Here is a 23,892-nt window from a genome sequence, read left to right as displayed (position 1 = left end):
AAAGCTCTGTCTGTTATGGAGGTTGAAACCTGAATTCTAGACAGAGTCTTTGCCCACAGGGTTGTTAAAAACCTTGATGCGAGGTTTGAAAACCATCTGAATCAATCTAAATATTCTGATTCTATGAAAATCAACGAGTCAGTGGTGTTTCTTGAATTGATGCATCACATAATGACAACTGTTTATGCAGCTAAAATTCTGTAAAATAAGATTGGCTTAAGTAAGGCATGGAGAATTACTACTTTCAGCTGCATTCATGAGGGGCATGTTAGACATGTGTACAGCAGATTTGACTCTCTAACAGAGTTTCTGCAGCAATGTGAGACACATATGTTGATCCAACTGCTTTACGCTGCATGCCAATGTTTTCCTGCAAAGACACACTACTCTCTGTGTCTTGCACTGTTCTGTCATTTACATACACTCTGTCATCAGTAATAACAAACACTCCTGCTGTGTGGCCATGTTCAGAGCTGTGTGCCTTGCAAGCAAAACATCTTTGCCTATAGACTCTTGTGCATTTGTTTATCCAGTAAAATAATGGCTTGTAAGTCTTTAGCCACGGTACTAATGTGGGCTCTGGGTATGGCAGTGTCTGTCTTCAGTCCCCACTATGATCCCGACTGAAATAACACTCCAACTACTGGATAAATTGCCATGGAATTTTGTGCAGATACTCAGGATGTCCAGAGGATGATTCTTTTTAGCTTTTTGGGTGATCTGACTTTCGCTAGTTCCCCCATGAGGTCAAAGTTTAAAGTTGTCCTATTTTTTGGTTTATGATTAAATAGCGGCAAAACTAATGGCTGTGAAAGTAAAGCAGATCATCCACTAATCTGAATATTGGCAGTTCTATCCCTGGCTCCTCCAGTCTGCTTGTCAAAGTATCCTTGGGAAAGATACTCAACCACAAAGTGCTGTGTGAGTGTGTGTGAATGTTTAAGCTGAGTTAGCAGGTGGCATCTTGCATGGTAGCCTTAGCCGCCAGTGTGTGAATGTGTGTGTGAATGTGACATGTAGTGCTGAAAAGCTCGGTGTGGTCAGGAGAACAGAAGGTGCTCTAGAAGTCCAGGTCCATTTACCATCCGCCTCAGCTATACTTTGTATTTAGAGCTTGCTAGCTAATGTTTGCATGCTAACATGCTAAACTAAGAAAGTACTTACAGTGGCTAAACATCAGCATGTTAGCATTGTCATTGTGAGCATGTTAGCATGCTGATGCTAACATGCACACACCTATGCAAGTGCAGCCTCACAAAGCTGCTGGCATGGTTGTTGTTTTCTTATATCTAGCCTCCCTATGCTCTGTAGCTTGTGAAAAGGAACACAATAAGAGCAGCTCTATCTGCTTGTAAACAGAAGATCAGAATGACGGGAAAAACTCATGGACTGACTGACTGACCCATAAAACAGCTAAATGTCTGCCAGGTTGACTGTATGATTAACTTGCTGTTTTTATCCATCGCTTTGCAGATGCTCTGTCCTGCAGTGAAAACGACTAGTTATCCACGACGCCCAAAGTGCCAAATTGTAAAACTGTGCCAATTCTGCAGCTAACCATAGGGAAGAATGGAGGTAGGGAGAGGAGAGGAGAGAAAGATAAGACACAGCAGCAGGAGAGCACTGTAGGGGAAAAAGAAGAGGAGGTGAAAGCAAAAAAGAAAGGAGGAGGACAACAGGGGGTTGGAGATAAAGTAGGATAAGATGGATAAAGTGGAGAAATTAACACAGAGGCATGAGATGGGATGGAGCTAACAAAGAGAGGAAGTGAGGAGGAAGAAGAAGAAGACGAGGAGGAAGAAGAAATCAAAAAGGGCAATACATATAGATATACTGATAAGATAATGTATCAAGCATGTTTTATAGTTTGCCTTAACCCTTTGAAACCCAGATTGACATTGTTTTGTTGTGCTTTGTTCAGATGTCTTACACACCATTTGAAATCCATTAAAACTTCAGAAAATTAATTTGTGTTTTTCTTTCTTCGTAAGAAATGCAAATTCCTGAAACTTTTCAGATTAAAAAAAACCCAGAAAATTTAAGAAAATGATCAAAAAACAACCAAAAATGTCTATTTTTTATTTTATATTATTCTAACTTGATATTTCAAATTACATTTTTTCATTTTAATTGTGGCACTTTTATTTTCCAGGTCATTATGTTTTTTACTTTTTTTTTTGCAGATTAATGGAATGACTTTTGTAACAATTTAGTATTTTATTGGTAATTTCTGTCATTTCTTGTTGAGTTTCTCCTTGCCTTCTTTCCAAGCCTTCCAATCAAGCCAATTAGCCCACGTTTCAAAGAGTTAATCATTGTTTTGCTTTGACATTAGGAATCATAAAAACATGTGTATTTAAAAAATTACAATAGCCTGTCTATTTATTCACTAAAAGCCTTAAGTTCATCCAAAAAACCCTCCACTGATGCTGTGATGTTTTATTATTAGCATTTTAGCAATGCTACTTCAAGCTACTTCAGTTCAATTTGGCAGAAAAGCAATTCTTTTAAAATTATTCCTGCTTCCTCTATAACAAAACTAACATTGACCGCACTTCAACTGTGATTTCAGAGTAATGGCTTTTACCTCCATTGACTTGCACTGAATTGCTAATGCTTTTAACTCATCCCTTTTAAAATCCTTAAAAAACTAATGGTGAGAGACATCAAGGACTTCTATCTCATGATTAATTGGATACTGTCTTTAAAAACTTAAAATATCCCTTTAAGACTGACTAGCAGATGTATCCACTCTAGATTTAAGTGCTCAAATGTCTGGCAAGCTGGCTAGCACAGAGCAATAATCACGCAATTACACACACACACACACACACACACTCTCTCTCTCTCTCTCTCTCTCTCTCTCTCTTTCTAAGACCCTGCTGGGCAGAGGAAAGCTGAAGACGATGATGTCATGACATAAACAATAGCTCATTCAGTTTGGCGCTGGTGGTCAGGAAGCAAGACCGTGCTTAAAGGACAACATCTGTAGACGGGGCAGAGAGAGAAGAGTAAGAGAAGGAGAGCCGACATCTTAAATCCTCAATTCATCCTGTAACTCATACTGAGCTGCCAAAGCATCAGGAGAGTCTGCATAGAAAATCCCAGCAGTTAGCTGAGTCGGAGGTCTGTGCATCTATTTGGCATTCGAGTAATGTTTGTAAGTGAAACTGTGCAGGGGGGGGTTAACGCTGAAGAACATGCCACAGAGATTGTCTACAGGCCAGCCACACAGACCTATAGATGTAGTTCAGGTTACATGGAGTTTCCCATATGGTTCCTGTTACCACCTCCCCCTTCAGTGGCTCTGTGCTGTTCTCCTCAACCCTCTTTAGTGCTATTAAGGTAATTAAATGTAAGAAAGTACTGTCAGCTGTTGTACAGTTCCTTGGGGTCTGTGCAAATGACAGATAGAGTGGATGAGTCAGAGATCACAATATAGAGTCTGAGCATTGTCATAAATATCAGCTGGCTATCTGAGGCGAAAAGAAGGATGCTCCCGCTGTTCGGCTCCTCTAAGTGATTCATTACACTGACAGGCTCCCTGCATCTTATTTCCACACTGCTGTATAAATTTCAAGTGTTAATCTTGCATATGAACCCACCACACTAGTCCAACAAATTCCGTTTCCATTCAAAGAGGGTCTTTTGTCATGCATAAACCTTGTGTAATTTTGCAGCGCTGAGGTTATCTCCCCCAACAGTGCAAGTACACTTTAAGAAAAATGGAAAAAAGCAAATACCCGAGCAGCAATCTGCAGGTCTGCTTCTTGAACTTGCTGTCTGGATTTACCAGGATCTCACTACACTGCCAAAAGGGGAAGGAACAGTTTCATTTTAAATGCAACAATGCTGCTTAAACAACCCCACTGACTCCATAAAAGCTCTCCTACTGCATCGTTGATTTTTTTCCAGCACTGCCTTTTTGCTTGCTTGTTGCTGTTAAAGCCTGTTGTGAGTGTAACATTCACGCTATAATGCACAAAGCCATCCAACCAGAACAGCTACCCTTTTCTCCTTTTCCAAAAACATGGCGGACTTTAAGCTGAGTAACATGAGCCTGATATTTTATGTTGGCTGGTTAGGTTGGCTGGTAAGGATTTGGCTGCCAAATGGGTTTACATGTATGGACAAATGACTTCCTTTTGAACAGCCAGACCCCCACATTCACCCCCAACCAACCACCCTGCCCCCTCTGTGAAGGCCCACAGCTGGGTCTCACCATGCTCGCGCCACCTGCTGGTTAAGCCAAGGTCACAGCATATGACATTAATTACACTTCAGGACAACAGTATGATATCTACAAAGCTTCCACTACCTGGCTGCAGCAAGACACACACCGCAATCTGTCATCAGTGATGTAAACACCCATCCAACTCTGTTAGACATCCAAAATGTAAAATAACCTGTTTGCCATTGAGGCTCAAAAAAATGCCCAGTCTATATCCGTGGCTGTATGTACGTCATCTTTCTTCTAGAACAGTTCTTCTAGGACAGTTTAACTATGGTGGAGCATTTGTTACTGATCCATTGTGAAATATGCAGTTTAAGCTTCCTTCACAATTAATAGACAGATGCACAGTGTGTGTTAGATTCCACAGTCACGAAAAATTTCAGCCAGATTTAAAAAATAAAGAAAAAGGCACAACCTGTATGCTATTATCTGTACAAGGCAGAAGGAATAAACATCCAAACTGCCCCAATCTGTGCATTTTCTGCATCAATTTATGGTTTAAATATCTGAAATTTTGACAAAATATAAGTTCTCTCCTACATGTTTTCATTGGGGGAGACAAATGCAAATGTTATAAATATTGACATCTACACCTACATGTATGTATGTGTAAGTTTAAACTACAATGAACACTGCATGCTTGTATTCCTCCGCCAACCAGTCACCAATTTACTTTTTACATCCATGTCCTTCCAGACACATACATGTGGCCATGACAGCTGATGCTGTAAAGAAGCTAAATATTCCAAAACGTAGATGCCTCACGCACATCGTTCCCACGGCAGCACAGAAGATCTATACAATCAGCACAGTTTCAAGGTTGACACCCCAGATTAGTTTCACCAGTTCATTATCTGACCAAATCTCTCCCCTTCTATTCCTGGGTCATGATGATAAATAATGGCCAAAAAAGTGTGTTTTGCAGAACACTATGATGTGACAATAAAACTGACCTTTGACCTTTTGGATATATGTCATCACTTCGTTATTTTATCCCATTAGACATTTGTGTGAAATTCTGTCAAAATTCTTATTCTCTTAAATTGTTGAATTTAAGCCAAAAAACCTGACCTTTGACCACCAAATTCTAATCAAACATTTGTGCCAAATTTGATGAATTTTGCTGGTGCTGTTCTTGAGATATTGTGTTCACAAGAAGGGGACGGACTGACAACGGGAAAACGTAATGCCTTAAGTAATGGCTGTCACTAGCAAGGAGGAATAAGAACTGCATCTGAGAGCAATGACGGTATTTCACTCCAAACAGGGTCTAGTAGGAAAATGGTTATTTTGGTATATTGCTGAAATCACACTTTAAATCCCCTGTGTGTAGGATTTAAAAACAATTTTGATAACGGCTAGTGATAATATCAAAAAAAGCTGCAATGCACACTGATAACACCCCCCAATATAAAGCCCATGAACTGGGCCAATTTTGACCAGGATTGTCTAACTTATCTTTTAACACCCCTTCTCAACAAGTCCAAGTTCGCTGTAAATACATAAGCATGTAAACATAGGGGCCTAAATGACCTCAAACCGGCCTCCTTACCTGACAGAGTTGATCATGGCTCCACAACCTTCCATGGCACCCTGGGAGTCCGTGTGGTATCCATTAGGGATGGCCCAGCGACCAGGCTGACTCAGCACAAACTCTGACCTGCTCCCAGGTATGGTGGTTCTCAGCGGGCTTCCTCCTACTCCAGCTGCGGCTCCATGGACAGCGCTGTCCTCAGCTGTGAGATCACCTGGACAGTCTGGTCCAGCTTCAGCGCCTTCTTGCTCCTGAACCGTTGCCAGCTCCAGCTCCAAAGGTTCAGGACCCTGTAACAGCGCCCTCTGTTGGATTAGCGGCGTCAGTGGTGCCTCAAAGCTGACGCAGCTGTCTGTCTCATCTGTGAGTGACAGCACGTCCAGAGAGTCCAGGCTGCTGTAGCAGGTCCCGCCCCTCAGCAGGGCAGACTCTACGATGCGCTCGAATGTGGAGCTGAAGCCATCTTTGTTGTCCACTCTACCCTTCTCCCTCTCCTCCTCCTCTTCCTCCTCCTCCTCCTGAACATCCACCTGCTCAACGATCTGCTCAAACGCAGAACTGAAAGTGTCCTGGTTCTCTCTCCCATCTCCCTCTTTCTGAACCTCTTCCTCCTCTTCTTCCACCTCTGTCTCAGCCTGTTCTACAGTAGTCTCAAAGTTAGAGCTGAAAGTGTCCAAGTGTGTGTGAGTCCCCCCGTCGTCTCCTCCCTCATCCTCCTCGCCAGCTTCATCATCGTCTTCATTCCCACCTATGCCATTTGCCAGTCTGTTTTAACGTGGAGAGAGAAAAGAAAAAGGAGAGTGTGAAATTATCTTTAGCATATGACTCAAACACGCGGCACTTTCTTTGTCCAGATTGGCACACATGCAAAGCAGATCATTCATATTCATTGCCGGAATCATTTTTCATTCAGGAGAAGTACGCACAATGGGCAAATATTTCAGCTTGAATAGCCGCACTGACAATTGAAGCAAGATGAAAGATGAAAAAGCACTGTCCAATTTGCTACTTTGTGAATAGCTGGAAGCTCATCTCCCCTGGTCTGTCAGACCTCCACTATTTCATCCCTTTTATTTGTGAGAATATGAATCCATTGTAGTGCTCTGTATTTGCTGCTGATGGAGAGAAATTACTAATAAAGAGTTTAACAGATTAATTTTAATATATGTTCACTGTAATGTGCCATTTTCTTATTTATTATTATGCATTTTATTTTACGTACTTTCTTTTTCCTACAGAGCAAAGCACTAATTAAGCATGTTTTTCTGCCACATTTTGAGCTGTTCACCTACTACCCATCACTATCTCTGTTGGTTTAAAATTGGCTTACTGAGTCCTCCGGCTCTTAGGAAAATTAGACCATTTCCCTTCTGTGTTTGTTTTCCTTTCAGCTCATTTAGTTTGAGGCTTTTTGCCTGTTCGTTTTGTAAAATGCAAATTAGGTTAATTATGTACCAGAGAACCACACTGAGAAAACAATTTGCCATTAAAAAAAATCAGCATGGAAAAGTGGCACTCTATTATGATACATGAAAAATAAACAAGCTCTGCCTAACCACAAAAGTCTTAGGTCAATATAAAAAGTAAGAATTAAGGAAGCTTTGTGAGTGTGTGTGTGCATCAAACCGCTTACCAAGAAGAAAACTCATAAATTGTTGATTAAATGCTCATGTGATACTTTGTGCATGATTGTACAGATTCCCATGAGAAAAAAATTACAAAATGTACATTTATATTTATATTTTAGTGTTTAGATATATTTATTTTATATTAGTACTTATGTTTAAATTTTATTGATATATTCTAGACTTTCCTACCTCTTTTAAGACTTTTGAATGGGAGCATCTGTAACTAAAGGCAATTTCCCCTCGGGGATCAATAAAGTATTTCTGATTCTGAGTACACAATAAAACATAAATAGGTGAAAGTTTAATTCTATATCATCCTCTGACACCTAAGGGCCCTGATGGCCTAGACACATAAAACCAACGTCAGAGATAAATAGTTCTGACGAGAGCCGACTGTGCGTCGCCTCACGTTGCCTGTGTCTTGGCCAAAAAAGTTGCACATGAAAACACCACAAAGACTACAGCTGACAAGCAGCATGTATGTTCTGCACCTGCATGAGATGAGATTACTCTCCATACCAGCAGACGGCGGTAGTCTGTAATCTTCATTGAGAAAGGGAAATTGGAACACCGCCTTGATGCTAATTAGCCAGTTAGCACATTAACATCACAATCCAATGTTGAAAGAACAAAGAATATCTACCATGCGCCAGTGAACAAAAATACAAACCATCAGGAAAAGTTTCTGCTAAAAGCTAAATACCTAAAGAAAAACAATTGTATCTAATATAGAACAAGTTTGTTTTGATATCATGCCCTCGTCATGCCCACGCCCTGTAGTCGTTTCTTTACTTTCCTCACATGCGTTTCTCTTCTTGTGCGCTGAGCTGAACTGACACTCAGAGTGATTTAATTCACAGACGCCCATTCTGGATAGGCTGAAAAAAAGCAGACGAGGGCCAGAGATGTGGGATTGTCAGTTTAGCTCAGCGCACAAGAAGAGAAATGGAAGTGAGGAAAGCAAACAACTCAAGTAGGGCATGAGATAAAAACAAACTTGCTATTATGGGGTAAGATAATTTTTTTAGCCACTGAGCTCTTTAGCAGAAACGGTTCTTAATGTTTGTTTTTGTTCGCTAGCGCACAATAAATACCATTTATTCCTTCAACATCGGGTTAAGTTGTTCATGTGCTAACTTGCTAACCAGCATCTTTCCAGGTTTCCCGATTTTCCTTTTTTATCAACAAATACACTCTACTGTTGCCTGCTGGTATAGTTATTAACTCTCACGCGGACACGGAGCGCGTGTGCTAGTTGTCCGTAAGTTGCAGTCTTTGCGGTGTGCTCAAGTCCAACATTTTGGCTGAGACACAAGCAACATGAGGCAATGCAACAGACAGCCTTGTTCTTTGATGTTTACTGCATAGACATCCTAGTAATATGAAAAGGCCATTTTCTTTGTTTATTTTATTTAGTGAAGCAAGACACACACACACACACACACACACACACACACACACATACATACACACACATAAGTGTAGGTGTGTGTGTGTGTTGTGTGTGTGTGCGTTTGTATAGACAGTAAAGGTGCAGCAGTGAAGGTGATATAGTGAACTAACCGCCCAGGCTGTTGAGGGTGAGTTGCCCGCTCCTCTGTAGACGGTTGCATTTCTTCATCTTCCTTTCCCTCCTCCTCCTCTTTCATCCCCTCCACCTCCTGTGTTGCCTCCTCCTCCCCTGTTACCTCCACATTCATACATGCTTCCCCTATCGTCCCTTCCCTCTCTGCCTCCACCCCTCCATCTGTCTGCTGATCCTCATCACCAGCACCATCCACCCTCTCCTCTTTCAACTCTCCTCCCTCATACTTTACCTCTTCCCTCCCCTCTCCTTCCCTGTGTGTCTCCCCCTGTGCCTCCTCCTCTCCCTCTCTGATCTCTTCTTGTTGTTTCCCCTCCTCTCTCTCGTCCTTCGCCCTGGCCCCCGTCTTGTCCTGCTCTGCAGCGCTGTGTGTCTCTGTGTGTGGGTCAGTGGTGGAGGTGGTGGCTGTACTGGGCTCCACTGGGTTCTCTGGTGGGGTGGGAGAGGGCAGAGCCTGCCCCTCCTGGGTCATGGTGCTCTTCACTGAGGAGTGGGGGTGGCTGTCGACTCCAGCCAGAGATGAGCTTTAGATCAGCAACCAGGGAGGACCCTCTGCGGAGAAAAAAAAAGGAGGCGAGAGAGGAAAAATTAGCATGAAATGAAGACAAAGTACCACGTGAAAATGAGGAGGAGGAGAAGGCAGTGTTATAAAATGACTATAATAACTAAGTCTGATACTGATACAGTCATTTGATTATTTCTAGTCTTAATTACAAGTCACAGAGGTCACCTTCAACAAAGGAGCAGCTGTGTATATGTGTGTTGCAGTGGTTTTTTTTGTGCATATGTGTGTGTGCTAGATGCATATGTCTGGAACACTTTGTCCTCTGCACCAGATGATCCCAAAACAGCTCTGAAAGGAGGGCAGGAAAAGGTAGATAAAATAGAAAGCAGAGGGATACAGGCAGGAAGGCAGGCAGGCACGGAGAGAGATTTGTTTAATACAGCTCAACTGATTCCTGTCAGAATGATCCTGCCAGCTCATCCGCTCTCTGTCTATGTGGAGATTTCACAGCTGAATAACTAACTATGTGTTTCCATCCCTGCTGTGACGGTGCTTTGTGTGAATGCATGACAGTAACCTGAGATTTTAACGTGTTCTAATAGTCTACTCACACTTGCACTGTCGGCTGAGCAGCAACCAGGGAGGTTGCTGCTCAGCCATAGGCAAGACCCCTGTACTGCAGGTCTTCCTCTATTCTTACTGAGGCTCAAGGGCAAATTGTAATGAGCAGCACTTAATTACGCTTCTGCAGAGCTAGTTATGTTTCAGTCAAGGCAGGCTGATTTATTATTCTTTTTATGAAAAACAAGATATTGTGAGTATTTAAAAAAAAGAAATTAATCTCTTCATTTTTTAGATACAATCTGACGGATAGTGTGAAGAACGTGATTAGTGCAGAAACGATTGGCTGCTTAATTAGCTAAAATAAATTTAATCATTTGACAATTTTGACAATTGATTAATCTAAAGGTGTTTGTCATCATTTGAATCTTCAAGGTCAGGAATGGACTTGCAATTTTACATTTTAAGCCCATATGGATAAAAAAAAGTCCTTATGCTGTTCAGAAATGAGCAAACTTTATCTGCTGAGGTGGATTGTCTGATGTGACTGAAAGCTCCAGAAAAGCTATCAATAGACCCTGTGCTGAGATCGTTTTGCCAAAAGCTGTTTTCAAGGTCAAAAATCAACTTTAAAACTCATTAGATTGGATATTTTTTCTTTCAGTCTAAATACATATGCCATATTGTGCTATACATTGCTATCATCAAGATGTTCTTATTAACATAGAGACATTGATTTCCCAAACCTTTAAGTAATGAACAATAATTTAGAATTATTAGGTCTGTTGTTACCATAGACTGTACAAAAGAAGAGGATATAGCCACCATGACATCACCTATTGGTTTGTGGGTGAACGTTTTGAAGCCCTGAGTTTGGCATCTTGTTTTTATTGTTTGTGTTTGTTTTGGGTCAGAAGTTGAACAACAGGGTGGAGCTGGGGAGAATACACATTGCTACATCCTGTGATGAAATAATCAGATCCTTTACTTAAGTCAAAGTACTAATACTTCATTGTACAAATACTATGTCACTCGTTAAAGTGCTGCATTAAAATGTTGCATAAGTTAAAGTGTGTACCAGCAATCAGAAAAGTTTTCAAGTATTAAAAGTATAAGTACTCAGTACTGAAATTTTAAATTGTCTTAATAAATTTTTTTTTTTTTTAAAAGCAGCAAGTCCTAATATTTGAGATGCAGGAACCATGAAAAGTTCAGTTTCTAATCGATTGACTAATTGTTTCAGCTGCACTTGTAAATCTTCATATTGTTTGTGTGCAAACAAAATTATATTGGAACAAGTAAACAAAATAATAAAATAATTGTAGTGGATTAAAAAGTACAATATTTCCCTCTGAATTGTAGTGGAGTATTAGTAGAAAGTAGAATAAAATTAAATTATATACATTACATACTTATATAAAGTAAAAGTACCTCAAATTTGTGCCTAAGTGCAGTGCTTGGGTGAATGTACTTAGTTATATTTCACCTCTGTCTACACCTCTTTCTAGATTCTGGGAAAGTGATTTGTCAGTCACAATGTAGCCACGCCCTGTTTTAATCTTCTTTTTTTACTCTAAATGGGACCATGAATATCATGCTGAATTGAAAATGACTTGAAACTAGTGATTGAGACTGTAAACTCATTAGGAAAATGCTTACTAAGGTAATAAATCAAGTGAGAAGTAGGCACATTTTCTCAAAGACTTCTACACAATCTGACTCCTTTTTGCCCCCCCCCCGCCAAGACAAAAGATGCAGGTTTGCAACATTTCAGCAGTACTTCACTTTTCAGACCTGAAGGCTACATCTCCTTCTTTTGACAGTCTATGGTTGTTACATATATCCGATGTCTCAAGTGGCATAATGTGATGTGACTATGGAATTATAGCACAATGTGACAATGCAATTTCACTTTGATGATGAAAAAAATGCATTAAGATGAATGAGGTATGTATGTTGTTATATCATTTTCATTTGATATGGCATCAGTCAAGCTTAAGCATATTTTGCAAAATCTAGTTTTATGAAGCCCAACCTGTGTTGGAGGAGAGGAGTTTGGATTGCGATATTGCTGCAGAGTGCAGCCAGAAAGCAGCCCTGTCTGCCTGATACAGACAGTCCTTTGCCACATAAGATCTCTGCTCTGCTGAATCATCGCTAGCAGGGGACTCACAGCACAGCTGCAGCAACATTTTTGCAGGGATTCACATCTTTCCTGATGGCATGCAGATGCAGGTAAGGACCTAGTTAGGCTGAAATTAACATACTGAATGCTGCCAACAAAACTCTGTTGCTCAATTTCTAGAATTTCTGCATTATTTTGATCAAATTGTGGTGAAAAAAACAAGATCATGATAGAGAGGAAAGATTTGTGGCAGGCTAGGATGTGAGCCAAATTTGTATCTATGATGTTGCAAGTGCTTTGGCTTAGCCCTTGAGCATGAGTACACCACAGGCCCACTAAATGTTTCATCACAGCTGCAAAAAGATGATGCAAATTATGCAGAACCAAGAGAGTCAGGCAAATTGCTCCCTCATTTCAAGCTTGTCTCCTAATTACAGTAGACCTTTCTTTTTATTTAGGACTTTTATGTTGTCACCCAAATGCAACATCAGAGTTGAGTTCTCAATCTCAATCTCTGTGGCAAATGTTATTGTTGGAGCACACAAAGCCAAGAATAAGACAACTTAGAGTTTGGAAAAAAAATGTATTCTGTCACTCTGAGAAGTACAAGCTGTAGAAAAAAATAGTATAACATCAGCAAGTATGTGTTATTTTCTCACAACCAAGAACAGTGTGTTTCTGCCAGCGTCTTCTAATCCCTCTCACTCTTACTGCCGTTGAAAGAGTGATGCTCTCAAAGGACGCTCTGACTGAACCCCAACAAATTCTTTCTGCATACATGATCAGTGATTGGCCTACTCATTCTTTTTTTCATAAGAAGGAGCATGGGAATCTTATGAATTATCTATTAACACCAGGCAGTTTGTTTCAGTGTACTCCATCTGCAGAACCATCGATCATATGCCTCTTGACAGCATGGATTGGACATGATTTATTAACTCCATTATGACTTAGAAAGGTACAGTACATCTGGAAAACTGGTAATAGAATATTTATTTATTTTCATGAAACATTGTCATGACTAATCAGAGAGTTGTAAGTACAGGGTTTCCACACATTGTCATGGAAAAAAATTCAAATCTTTTCAAGGACTCAAAATAATATTTTTTTTTCTTGCCCCACTTACCCGGCATTTTTCAAACATATGAAATTCAAACTCGATTCAAACATAATTTCAGCATCTCATCTCTCATCAAATGGTGTCATTTACATACAGCCGTTAAATACACCCATTTAAAGCTGTATTCCCCTCATATAATCAAAAGCTCTTAAAAAAATTATTTGACGTACATGAAGGGAGAGACAGAGACGGGAGAGAATATGAAGAAATGTACATGATGAACAAACAAACAAAAACATAACATAACCAAAACGTTGTAACACGTCAAGGCATATTAGAGCTACATTATGTCATCAGCTACATTAAACAAATTCACTGTTATGTTACATTCATGTCATTTGATTCCATGATCATGGAAACCCTGTACATATGAACTCAAATAATCCTTAATTCAGGTATTGAATATCTGAAACAAATTTCCATCTACTGGAGCTCACATTAACATGCATGTACTAAGCATATGCAAACAAACAGTTTGCATCCGTTTATGCAATTACACAAAATGCATTTGAGCGTATTAACACACAGTCAAATTCACACACACACACACATAAACAAAACAGTGACACATCCCCATAAATGGAAACAGTGAACAGTTATGAAACTAGACACGCAAAGTGGGAATTCTCTCTCTCTCTCTGTCTCTCTCCCTCTCTTTGTGTCTCCAGTGTCCTGTTTTTCTCCCACTCTCTCTTCTTCATCTGTTCTACATTATGTTTTCTGCTATCTCACAGTCTAACTCAGCTCTCTTTTCTCTGTTTCAGCCTCTCATTTCTCTGTGATTGAGGTAAATGGGTCTTAGCAAGCAGAAAACGAGAGACTGTGGAAGTGAACAGCACTATGAGGAGGAAGGGAAGATGTGCTCACACACTCAACATAGATGGATCGAGAAAAACACAGTCAATGATAGAGAAAGTGTGTGTGTGTGTGTGTGTGTGTGTGTGTGTGTGTGTGTGTGTGTGCGTGTGTGTGTGTGTCTGTCTCTTTGTGTCTCTGTGTATACAATGGCTATCAGGAAAGACTTATTGCATTCCACTTTTGTCAGCAGAACACTGGGGCCCTTAAGCCTTATCAATTTTCATTTAATTGCGATCGGACCATCTGTCAATCATGTGAACGACACACAATCACACATCTGACAACATGCCCATCCAGACATATAAACTAACCAATCCAGTGAGGATGACGCTGGATAAAAGGCCAAGTCGCCATTAAATAGCTCTTCTCTGTCTCTTGTGCCTTTTATATCTCTCTCAATCTCTCTGCCTGTCTTTCTGCCTCACTCAGACATACGCACACACTCTCTGATGCACACACAAACGCACACCACAACGCACGCACAGACACGCACCATGGCGTAATTTATTGATCCCAGAGACACAGAGCCGCAGTCCGCTGGGACTTTCCAGCGATAAGCATGACTGGTCTGTATAGGCAGAAAGATGCCAAAGAAACACTTTTGAGGTAATAAGACTGGAGGCTAAAGAAATAAGGAAAACACTTCTCCAGAGAGAGCAGGTCTATACTGGAATAACAAGCCGATCCAGCTCCTGCACTGTGTCCTAAAGTTCAATATTGTGGTTTGACTAGGGCTGGGGAATATAGCGATATTATATCAATATCATGATATGAGTCAAGATACTGTATTCGTTTTTGGCTATCGTAATATAGTAAGTGTTGTTTTTTCCTAGTTTTAAAGGCTGCATTACAGTAAAGTAATTTCCTGAACTTATCAGACTGTTGTGGCAGCTAACTTTTATTTGCCTTTAATAACCATCTCATTCTACTCACATTACTGATGATAATTTGTCAAAAATCTGTGTAAAGAAAGCACCAATAGTCAACCCTACAATATCATTACAATATCAACTTTGAGCTTTATGGCCAAAAACAATGTGATATTTGAGAGTCTCCATATACCCAAGCCCTCAGCTTGACTGATCAACCCTTTAAAACCTGGAGCGACATGACTTTTCTTGTTCTACTTTCAGATGCCTTTCACAAGTATTTAAAATGGTAAAGTCTGAGCAAATACGTGTGATTTAATCAAAAAAAGGCAATAAGAAACTTAAGATAAGAAATGTTCCCCAAATTGCAATGAATTAATAGATTTAGAGAGTTGTCTCCAAAAAGCTAAGGAAAAAGGGAACTAAAGCTAGGGAAAAACTATATTTATAATTACACACACACACAAATACACAAATACACACTCACACACACACAATCATATATATATATATATATATATATATATATATATATATATATATATATATATATATATATATATATATATTTAATACTATGTTACAGAATTATTATAATTTTAAGCCCTTTTCCAGTTCATTTCCTCACAGTTTTTTTTGTTCTTTTTCTTTTCAATTTCTTCCTAATCTTTGAATCATATCTTTATGAGGCAGAAAAATGACAAAATCAAAGAATCAGAGGTCAAGATATCTTCAAAAAAGCTTGAAAAATGCTTTCTACTACACACACACATATATATATATGTGTGTGTGTGTGTGTGTGTGTGTGTGTGTGTGTGTGTGTATATATCTTAAAGTTCTAAACACACATACATTCGCAAACTGGTGGCCGAGGCTACCATACAAGATGCCGCCTGCCTATCAGATAAAAATTAATGTAACATAATGATGGCACAGCCATCAGGAGAAATGCAGGGTTCAGTACTGCACCCAGGGACACTTTGAAATTTAGACTACTGCTCCAAATATGTCCCACATCAGAAGTAGCAACTGTAACTCACACTACTTAGATAGTATGACTACAACGCTAACAGTCAGACAAACCGTTTTGGAATAATGTTTGAATACTTCCATTCCTGTTCTTCTCTTTCTGTCAACACTGTGAGCAGCGTGCATGGTTAATGCCCCTTTACCTTTCATACTCTATGCCGACAGTTATAAACAAAGGCTTTCCGTTGAAAATCTGTAATTACTCAGAATGTTTAGTGCCAATCACTGATTACTGGAAACGGTATCGACCAAGACTTATCACCAATCACACTGACGATTTGAAGCCTTCTCCTTATCATGCAACATTACTGATTTACAGATTTAACTGTCTTTAATAGCATTGTATGTTAAATATAAAAATTAAGAGATGAGAAAGTATATTGAAATAATTATTCAGAGAGACAATAACACACTGTCATTTTAAAACAGTGTTTTAAAATAGAAAAGGTTTCTCCATACGTGCGATCGTTTGAGCACCAGTTCAGATATTTTCTCCGTCCGTACTAACACATCTGTAAACACACATGATATGACCATTCAGATACAGAGGGAATGCATGTGTCGGCGTAAACAGTAAGCAAAGCATCTAATCTGCGTTTGGTCACTCAGAAAATACTACAAGGAAGAACAGCAATGGCGAAAATAAAACCAGAGATTTCTTTGTTTGGGCTGATGACAGGGTAAAACTGTTACCAAAGGTAACGTATGAGTGGAAGGCAGTCAAAGTGGAAGAAAACGTAAGACTGGGAGTCATTGCAAAGCAAATATGGTAAGACTAAAGAAATTCTGGAGGTGAATGTGGATGGCAGCATCCACATCATTTAAAATAGTCTCTGTTTCTGTGCGTCCAAACTAAAACTTATTCCTGGAGTTTTCAAACTTAGCAAAAACATAGTAATAATAACGCATTTTAAAACAAAAATGCATTAGTGTCCATGTAACCTTGTAGCAGCCTGAAATGCTAGACTGGAAAAGCCATTTTAGCAGGACCATAGAGACCACCAATCAAACCATTTCAAACAAATATCTCCTAATAATGATTGCTGCCCGACCAGTCAAAGCACCCTTATTAATCACCAAACCCCACTGATAACTGGATACTTTTTTGTCCTGAAGCAGGGCATTTAACGCCTCTCCTCCTCAAGTGGAGCTGCACCATGACCAGATGTTATTGGCAGTGACTGAATGTAACATGGCGCAGTGGAGTGGATTACCCAGGATTCCCTGAGAGTTTGACAAATGACAGGCCTGCACAATAGAGAATAAAATCATTTTGCGGCTTTTCTGACACAATACCATATGACTTGCAATATTGCAATATGAAGTGATTAAACTGGAGCCTTAACATTATATTATAGAGACTCGTGCGCTGCATAAAAACCTTAAATCTCCTTAATCCTTAATCTCTATCTATCTATCTATCTATCTATCTATCTATCTATCTATCTATCTATCTATCTATCTATCTGTCTATCTATCTATCTATCTATCTATCGATGGTTTTTATCTGTTGGTAAATCATTCTGAAAGCACCATTCTGTCTGCAGACACTTGTGTTGGGCATCACTGCACCACCTTTATCTGAGTTTAAGTGGTGGAACAGTCAGTCAATTGACCACTTTTAACTTGTCTGACCTCATTACATTTGTAGTGCTGCCCGCATTCATTTAAAAGAAAAAAAAAAGAAAAACATTTGTGCAGGTCTTTTGTTTGTGCTGTATGCCACCATGAGGGGTTTCTAACTGAAAAGCACCACCACAGTATTCACAAGTGGTGTGAGGGACACACTGTTGGTGCTTCACTGCAGTCACCGTCATTGAGTAGATTATCTGTTCTTCTGAAATGTTAACTGAGTCACAAATTGAATGAGTTGCCCACACAGAGATACAAAACCACATCAGTGTCACATATTTTATATACCGTATATTTTCTATACTATTTTGGTAAACGACAGAGAAAGACAAGACGGCAATGAGCAACTTTACATAAAATGACCCAAAAAATAGCAAGAAAAACTTTACCAGAAAATCAACTGAAAGTAGACATAAACATAATAACATCATCTTGAATTTTGTTGGGTTTTTTTTCTTTTAGGAAATTTTCAGGTCATCAAGTCATTTTCTTGTCACCGTTTGTTAATCTCTTGCAGCGTGCAGGACTTTTTTTGCCAGGTTGCTCATTGCCTTTTTTTTCCTATGTTTGCAAAAGTAATCAAACAAATTTGCTCAGGTTTAAAAGATTCAAATGCTTGTGAAAGCTGTCTGAATACAGCACAAGAAAACTGATGCGGATCCAGGTTTCAAAGGGCTGCCCCATCAAGCCCACAAGGACAACCCTCTAAATACTTCTAATAAAAAAAGCTAATTAGTAACCAAAATTAATTTATGAAGCTATCAGCTCAAAACTGATGGATGCTGACCAGATCTGAATGCTAAGACTTCCCTGCTCCTGTTCTCATTTCTTTATCAGACACATGAAGAAAAACACTGCAGTCTTATACTATTAATGACCTACTGACCCTGTTCATAATATGCAGGCTGAGTGCAGCACTGGCAATGCAGCCAACACATACATACATACATACATACATACATACATACACACACACACACACACACACACACACACACACACACACACACACACACACACACACACACACACACACACACACACACACACACACTCAATGCAGAGATGGAGTCACCTTTCAAAAATGCTGTTGTGCTACAAGCACAGATGCAGACAGAGGAAGAAAAATCATTTCCTGGTCTTAAGCCCGGGAAAGGAAAACAGGAAAATACGGAGTTGGAAGTCGTCCAGGGTGTTCTCCAAGCCTGGCTACCAGTCACACCATTATGACCACAGAGCCTCCAACAAGCCACACCAGCCTACTGGAGCGTAAGAGTCAGCCAGCTCTCAAATCACCCCAATATGTCACTTCTGTGCTGTCAAGGTCAACTGTCCACTCAAGCTTTGTCACTCTACAAACGCTTACATCTAAATACATGCTCACAGTAATGTGGTGATTTATCTCGTCTTTCCCCGGGCATTTCCGTTTTATCATGCAAATTCACTCTATCATACATACACACACACACACACACACATACACACAAGATGCCCTTTCTGGCATCTGAGTGATTTGCAAAACTGCATGGTCTCATGTTGGAATTTCAGTGTTAATATACATTAAATATTCATGTGTTTCACATATTTGCAAACCAAATAATATTTTGTCTAAACATGGTTTAAAAGATTTCTTTAAGGTTGCATACTAAAAGGTTTTGATACTGATGTTTCTGATAAACCATTGTGTCATTTGAGCCATTAGAGGGATAATTAGAAGGATAAAAACAAATAGAAGGACAATAAGAAAGAGAATCAGGAGAAAATGAAGATGTAAACGGTTCGGTCTGGTGCTGCTGCTGGTGTCGGGATGTCTGACACCTTGAGTTCAAGACTATTACATTGGAGGGAGCTGCACTTTGGTCTGGTAGAACCTACATTTGTATTGGGGGGAATGAATTACAATGGATCTAGACTAGACATGTAAATGTCTATAATTAAGATAATAGTGACTGTGCTTTCGGGGATAAAAAATAACCTGCTATCAAACACCTGTTTAAAAGAAGCCACCCACGTCCTGTAAGAAAAAAAGATAAGACCAGAAGCTTAAACTGCCATAAAATAACTATATTTTTATAAGATTCCTGTATATGCGGTTGGGCTTATGGTGTTATATTAGGGATCAATGATAATATCGGCATGTAATCAGTATCAGCAGATGTTGGTTTTAAAACGAAAGATTGGAATCAGTCAACATACTGATTTCTGACAATATTACCAAGCGATGTTTTGTTATTGAAAAAGTGAATGTGTAAAGAACATTATCCTTTTGAAACCTGGGCAAACTGGCTTGATTTCTTTCAAAAGCATGTTAAGGCGATGACCAATTGCAGAGGAAATTAGCAAGAAATTAGCAAAAAGTACAAGAAAATTACTTGAAATTTAGAAAACCACAAAACAAAAACAAATTTAATCAGAAAAGTAAAAACTACTTGAAAATTATAATAAATTAAAACTAATTTCAGGTATATAATTATGATAATTGTATATATAAAATACACAATCAATTATATAAAAAATATTCTTAATCTAATCTACTTGCAGGAGATTTCTTGCCAAGTTACTTTTTGCCTTTTTCCCAATGTTTCTTTGAAAGAAATCAAGAGAACTTCAAGATAAGTCACACACATCCCGTAGTGGGTGCTAGATCCAAGATAAACAAGATGAAACAGGCTACGTTTTGAGCCAGGTTGCTCTTCCTCAGACTGAGGCATACTGGCTCGAAACGTCACATGTTTTTGCAGAACAAAAATCCTTTAATGGGAGCTTCCTGGTGTGCGGATCTCAATCTTTTTACATTTGAAAGAAATCAAACCAATTTGCTCAGGGTTTAAAGGTTTCAATAACTGTTAAGTTACAAAAGGGTTAACCCTGAGTGGAGGTATTATCCTTATTTTGTGCAATAAATGAATATTACATACACTTAAAAGCACTGTATTTAACATCTCCATCTGCTGGTGGGCCATCATGATAAGAGTATGCACAATATTATGTTAATTCCACTACAGAAGAGACTTGATGATCGCTAAAATTAGGTGGCAAAAGAAGTGCATGTATGGATATCAGTATCGGTTCCTGGCCAAATGAGTTGTTATATCGGCATGTTGGATATAAAAAAAAATCCAATATTGTGTATTCCTATTTTATAGTTCTCTATAAGTCATCTGTTGTCAGTATATAGCTACTATGGGGGCTTTAACATGTGAATAGGATAACAGGATATACTTTAAAATGTGTAATGAGATTACTGTGTGCCTGGTCCTTTTTCCAAAGTGTCTTCCAATACTCTTAAAAAGACATAAACAAACACCAGATAAGACAGGGCTTATTGTCTCTCTCTCCTGTCTCTCTCTCTCTCCTGTGTGTATGTGTGTGTGCGCGTGTGAAAGAGAGAGGGAGAGAGTGAGAGAGCCCAGCGCGAGACAGCCATGTTCTCCCAGCCTCCTCGAGCCCAGTAACCATGACAACAGGATGGCTGGGAGACACGGTTCAAGCTCAAATGAGGCCGGTGTCTTTCTTTTCCTCCAAAATAGACCTTGGTCGCGTTTCAAGATCGACTTGTCCTCCTAAAAGCGGAAAGGAAACGCTTTTCTCTTTCTCTTCTCGGAGGGGAAGAGAGAGAGAAAAGAAAAACACACCTCCATAAAAATCCCACGGCCCGCACGGTGCATATCTTTCAGCCTATATTAGCTCCACAAACACGGCTGTCCTAAAGCCTGCCGGTGCGAGCAGGCTGCAGGCTGTGTGTGCCTTTTTGGTCACAGATTAGCAAGAAAAACAGGAAACCTCAACGCAGCCTCCATGAGAAATGCCCGTCTTACTCATGAACTAAAATACGCTCCATGATATCTAAGCAACGTTAAATGCCGGTCAAATTGATTTTTTTTTTTGCGCTAACGCAGCGCTACTAGCTTAAAAATAATAACACTTTGAACGTGTCCGGTATAACGTTTCTCCACTCACCGGTAAAATGCGCTCAGTCAGGGGCTGGAAAGCAGAGTTTTGCGGTCTCTCCACATCCACACCGGGGAATAACACTGACAGACGGGCTCTTTTTTCTCTCCACGTCCTTCCCAGCTGCCCCCCTCTCACCGGTATGCGCGTGCGACCGTTGTTCACGGCCGCCGTTGAAGCTCGTGGTGTCGTCTCGCGCCTCCGCTCAGGCTGGTAGGGGCTCGCGGGAGGTCCAGAGCGATTACTGAGCGGCTTGATGAATGGATGGATGAACGGAGGCGTCCTCTCCGTCTCCTCCTCTCCGCGGAGCCTGTGTGTGTTTGACTGGCAGCTGAGAAATTGTAATTCCGCTCTGAGGACTGCACGGGAGCACCATCACTCTCCCGTGGTTACCGCGCGCTGTGAACGGGACGTGTCTCGAGGGCCTGTTGATATCAGACACTGTAGCCTGCAGTGAAGATTAGCACTGACAGTTGTGTTGACACAAGTCATTCTCCTCTCTGGCCAAGTATATAACTGCTCAGACCTAGAATGAATTTAATTAATATAGGGTAGGCTTGAACTTTATCACAGGAGCTGGATGCAGAGTGAGGGCGTCAAGTAGTTCCCAGACTGAGATCCATGGACACCCAAAGGACCTTGGGAGGGTTACAGGATGTTCTCAGAAGAATGAGTTATTCGACTTGGCAAATATTTCGCCGATTTCACCAAACTCAAGTATTGGGAACACATGTTTTTTTGGAAGAACGTCTGGGAATTGACCAGAAAAACAGAGCATGTTGATTATTTACAGACAAGTCAAATAGTCCTGTCCAAGGTCCAAAGTCCTGCAGCTGTCATATCCAGGATGTAGCATTGGTCATGCTGGAGTTTGGTTTAGATAGGAATCTGTTGTCTGCAAGGAAAAACATGACCCATGAAACACTCAATAGCCTTTTTTTAAAATAGATTGTAAGATATTCTTGTAAATAAAACAAATTAAAATATAATTATGCCAAAACAAGTGACGTAAATTCAAAAGTCAATGCAACAGAGATTTACAGCTAAAATATGGGCTTAAATTATGTTGTGTAAGTAACGTCCCACACTAATGATAGAGAATTTAGATTTACTTGGCATGATACTGTGCCCTTTAAATCAGTCTCAGATATTTGTGTTCAGTTCTGGCATGTTGTTATTTCATTTAACAACAACATTTCCCTGATCTTTGACCTGATGGTTACTGTTAGCCTGTGATGTTGGTCTACTAGAGAGTCACTATTTATTTACTGTAATTACTGTCAGGGGCAGAGCAAGTGGGGGCTCCTGGGGCTACAGCCCCAAATGTATTCTCAAAAGCCTTGAATCTATACTATTCCAGAAAGAAATTTAATTAATTGAGTTAATGATTTTCTGTTGCCCTAATATTAAATTCAGAGTATTGCACATATACTTGACATCGTTGGAGGTCACTGATTTGTAATTAGAGCAGCCCAAATTATTATGTCTTGGCTTAAAATGCAGCAGGTTTTAACAGGTATAACAAAAAATAAATTTCTAGATTAGTAATACCGTTGACGCCTAATTCCTACACTACCTATATGTAATTTAACAATTTAACAGTAACATCAGACCATTTACAGCCCTTTTTACACTGCCTGTTCAAGGCGGGAAAATTGCGTCGTTATGATCGTAAATGTTCTGTATAAAAGGCACGATTATGGAACGGGGTGAATTGTCTTGCCTTTAAGCTGGCACAGGAGGGAATAAAAACAAGGGGACAGGCAGCAGGATGGGACTATTAGCTGCCTTGTTATGCCATTTGGCATTTGTTAGAAAGCACTGCCAGCGCATCTGTGTTGTCACATTGGAGGCTGATGTTGTGTTAAGTGTCAACTCCACCACACCTCTTTTGCTTCTGTGGTGCTGGCATGCTGTCTAAAATCCCACACTGGAGTGGCATGATGCTGCTGCTATTTGGTTCTGTGTAAAAATGAAAAGAAGTGACTTCATAGCGGCTCTAGCGTAATCTCTGTGTAAGGAAAGGCTTTTGCCTCTTTTTAGGTGGCAGGAGTGACATAAGTCATCCTCATCATTTGCTGTGTTGGTCACAGAACAAAGAAAGTTGGAGAACGAGGCTCTGCAGGATGATTTGTTTTCCTTGTCAGCTATCATGTTTTTCCTAAATGATATACAGATTTTTAGGCATTCTATTATCTCATATGGTTCAAAAAATTGTTCGTATAGCTTCTGGAAATAGGGTAAAAAAAAATCTCTCCAGG

At 39.8% G+C, this 23,892-nt stretch overlaps 1 protein-coding gene across 1 annotated transcript in view; it reads right to left on the bottom strand.

Annotated features, from left to right (window-relative positions):
* Window positions 1–22,187, bottom strand: part of psd2 (pleckstrin and Sec7 domain containing 2) — a 50,504-nt gene extending 28,317 nt beyond the window's left edge. Inside the window, exons 1-3 of the mRNA XM_042493013.2 lie at window positions 21,641–22,187; window positions 8,960–9,533; window positions 5,787–6,533 (exon numbers count right to left, since the gene is read on the bottom strand). Coding sequence (XP_042348947.2) covers window positions 5,787–6,533; window positions 8,960–9,453 — 1,241 coding nt within the window. The 5' untranslated portion in view covers window positions 9,454–9,533; window positions 21,641–22,187. The remainder of the gene's footprint in view (window positions 1–5,786; window positions 6,534–8,959; window positions 9,534–21,640) is intronic.
* Between the last annotated feature and the right edge of the window lie 1,705 nt (window positions 22,188–23,892).

This window comes from Plectropomus leopardus, chromosome 8 (genome assembly GCF_026936395.1).
Source record: "Plectropomus leopardus strain MGB_pleo_1.0 chromosome 8, ASM2693639v1, whole genome shotgun sequence".
Lineage (NCBI taxonomy): Eukaryota > Metazoa > Chordata > Actinopteri > Perciformes > Serranidae > Plectropomus > Plectropomus leopardus.
The sequence above is the reverse complement of the archived record's forward strand: the minus strand, read 5'-3'. Positions and strand labels throughout refer to the sequence as shown.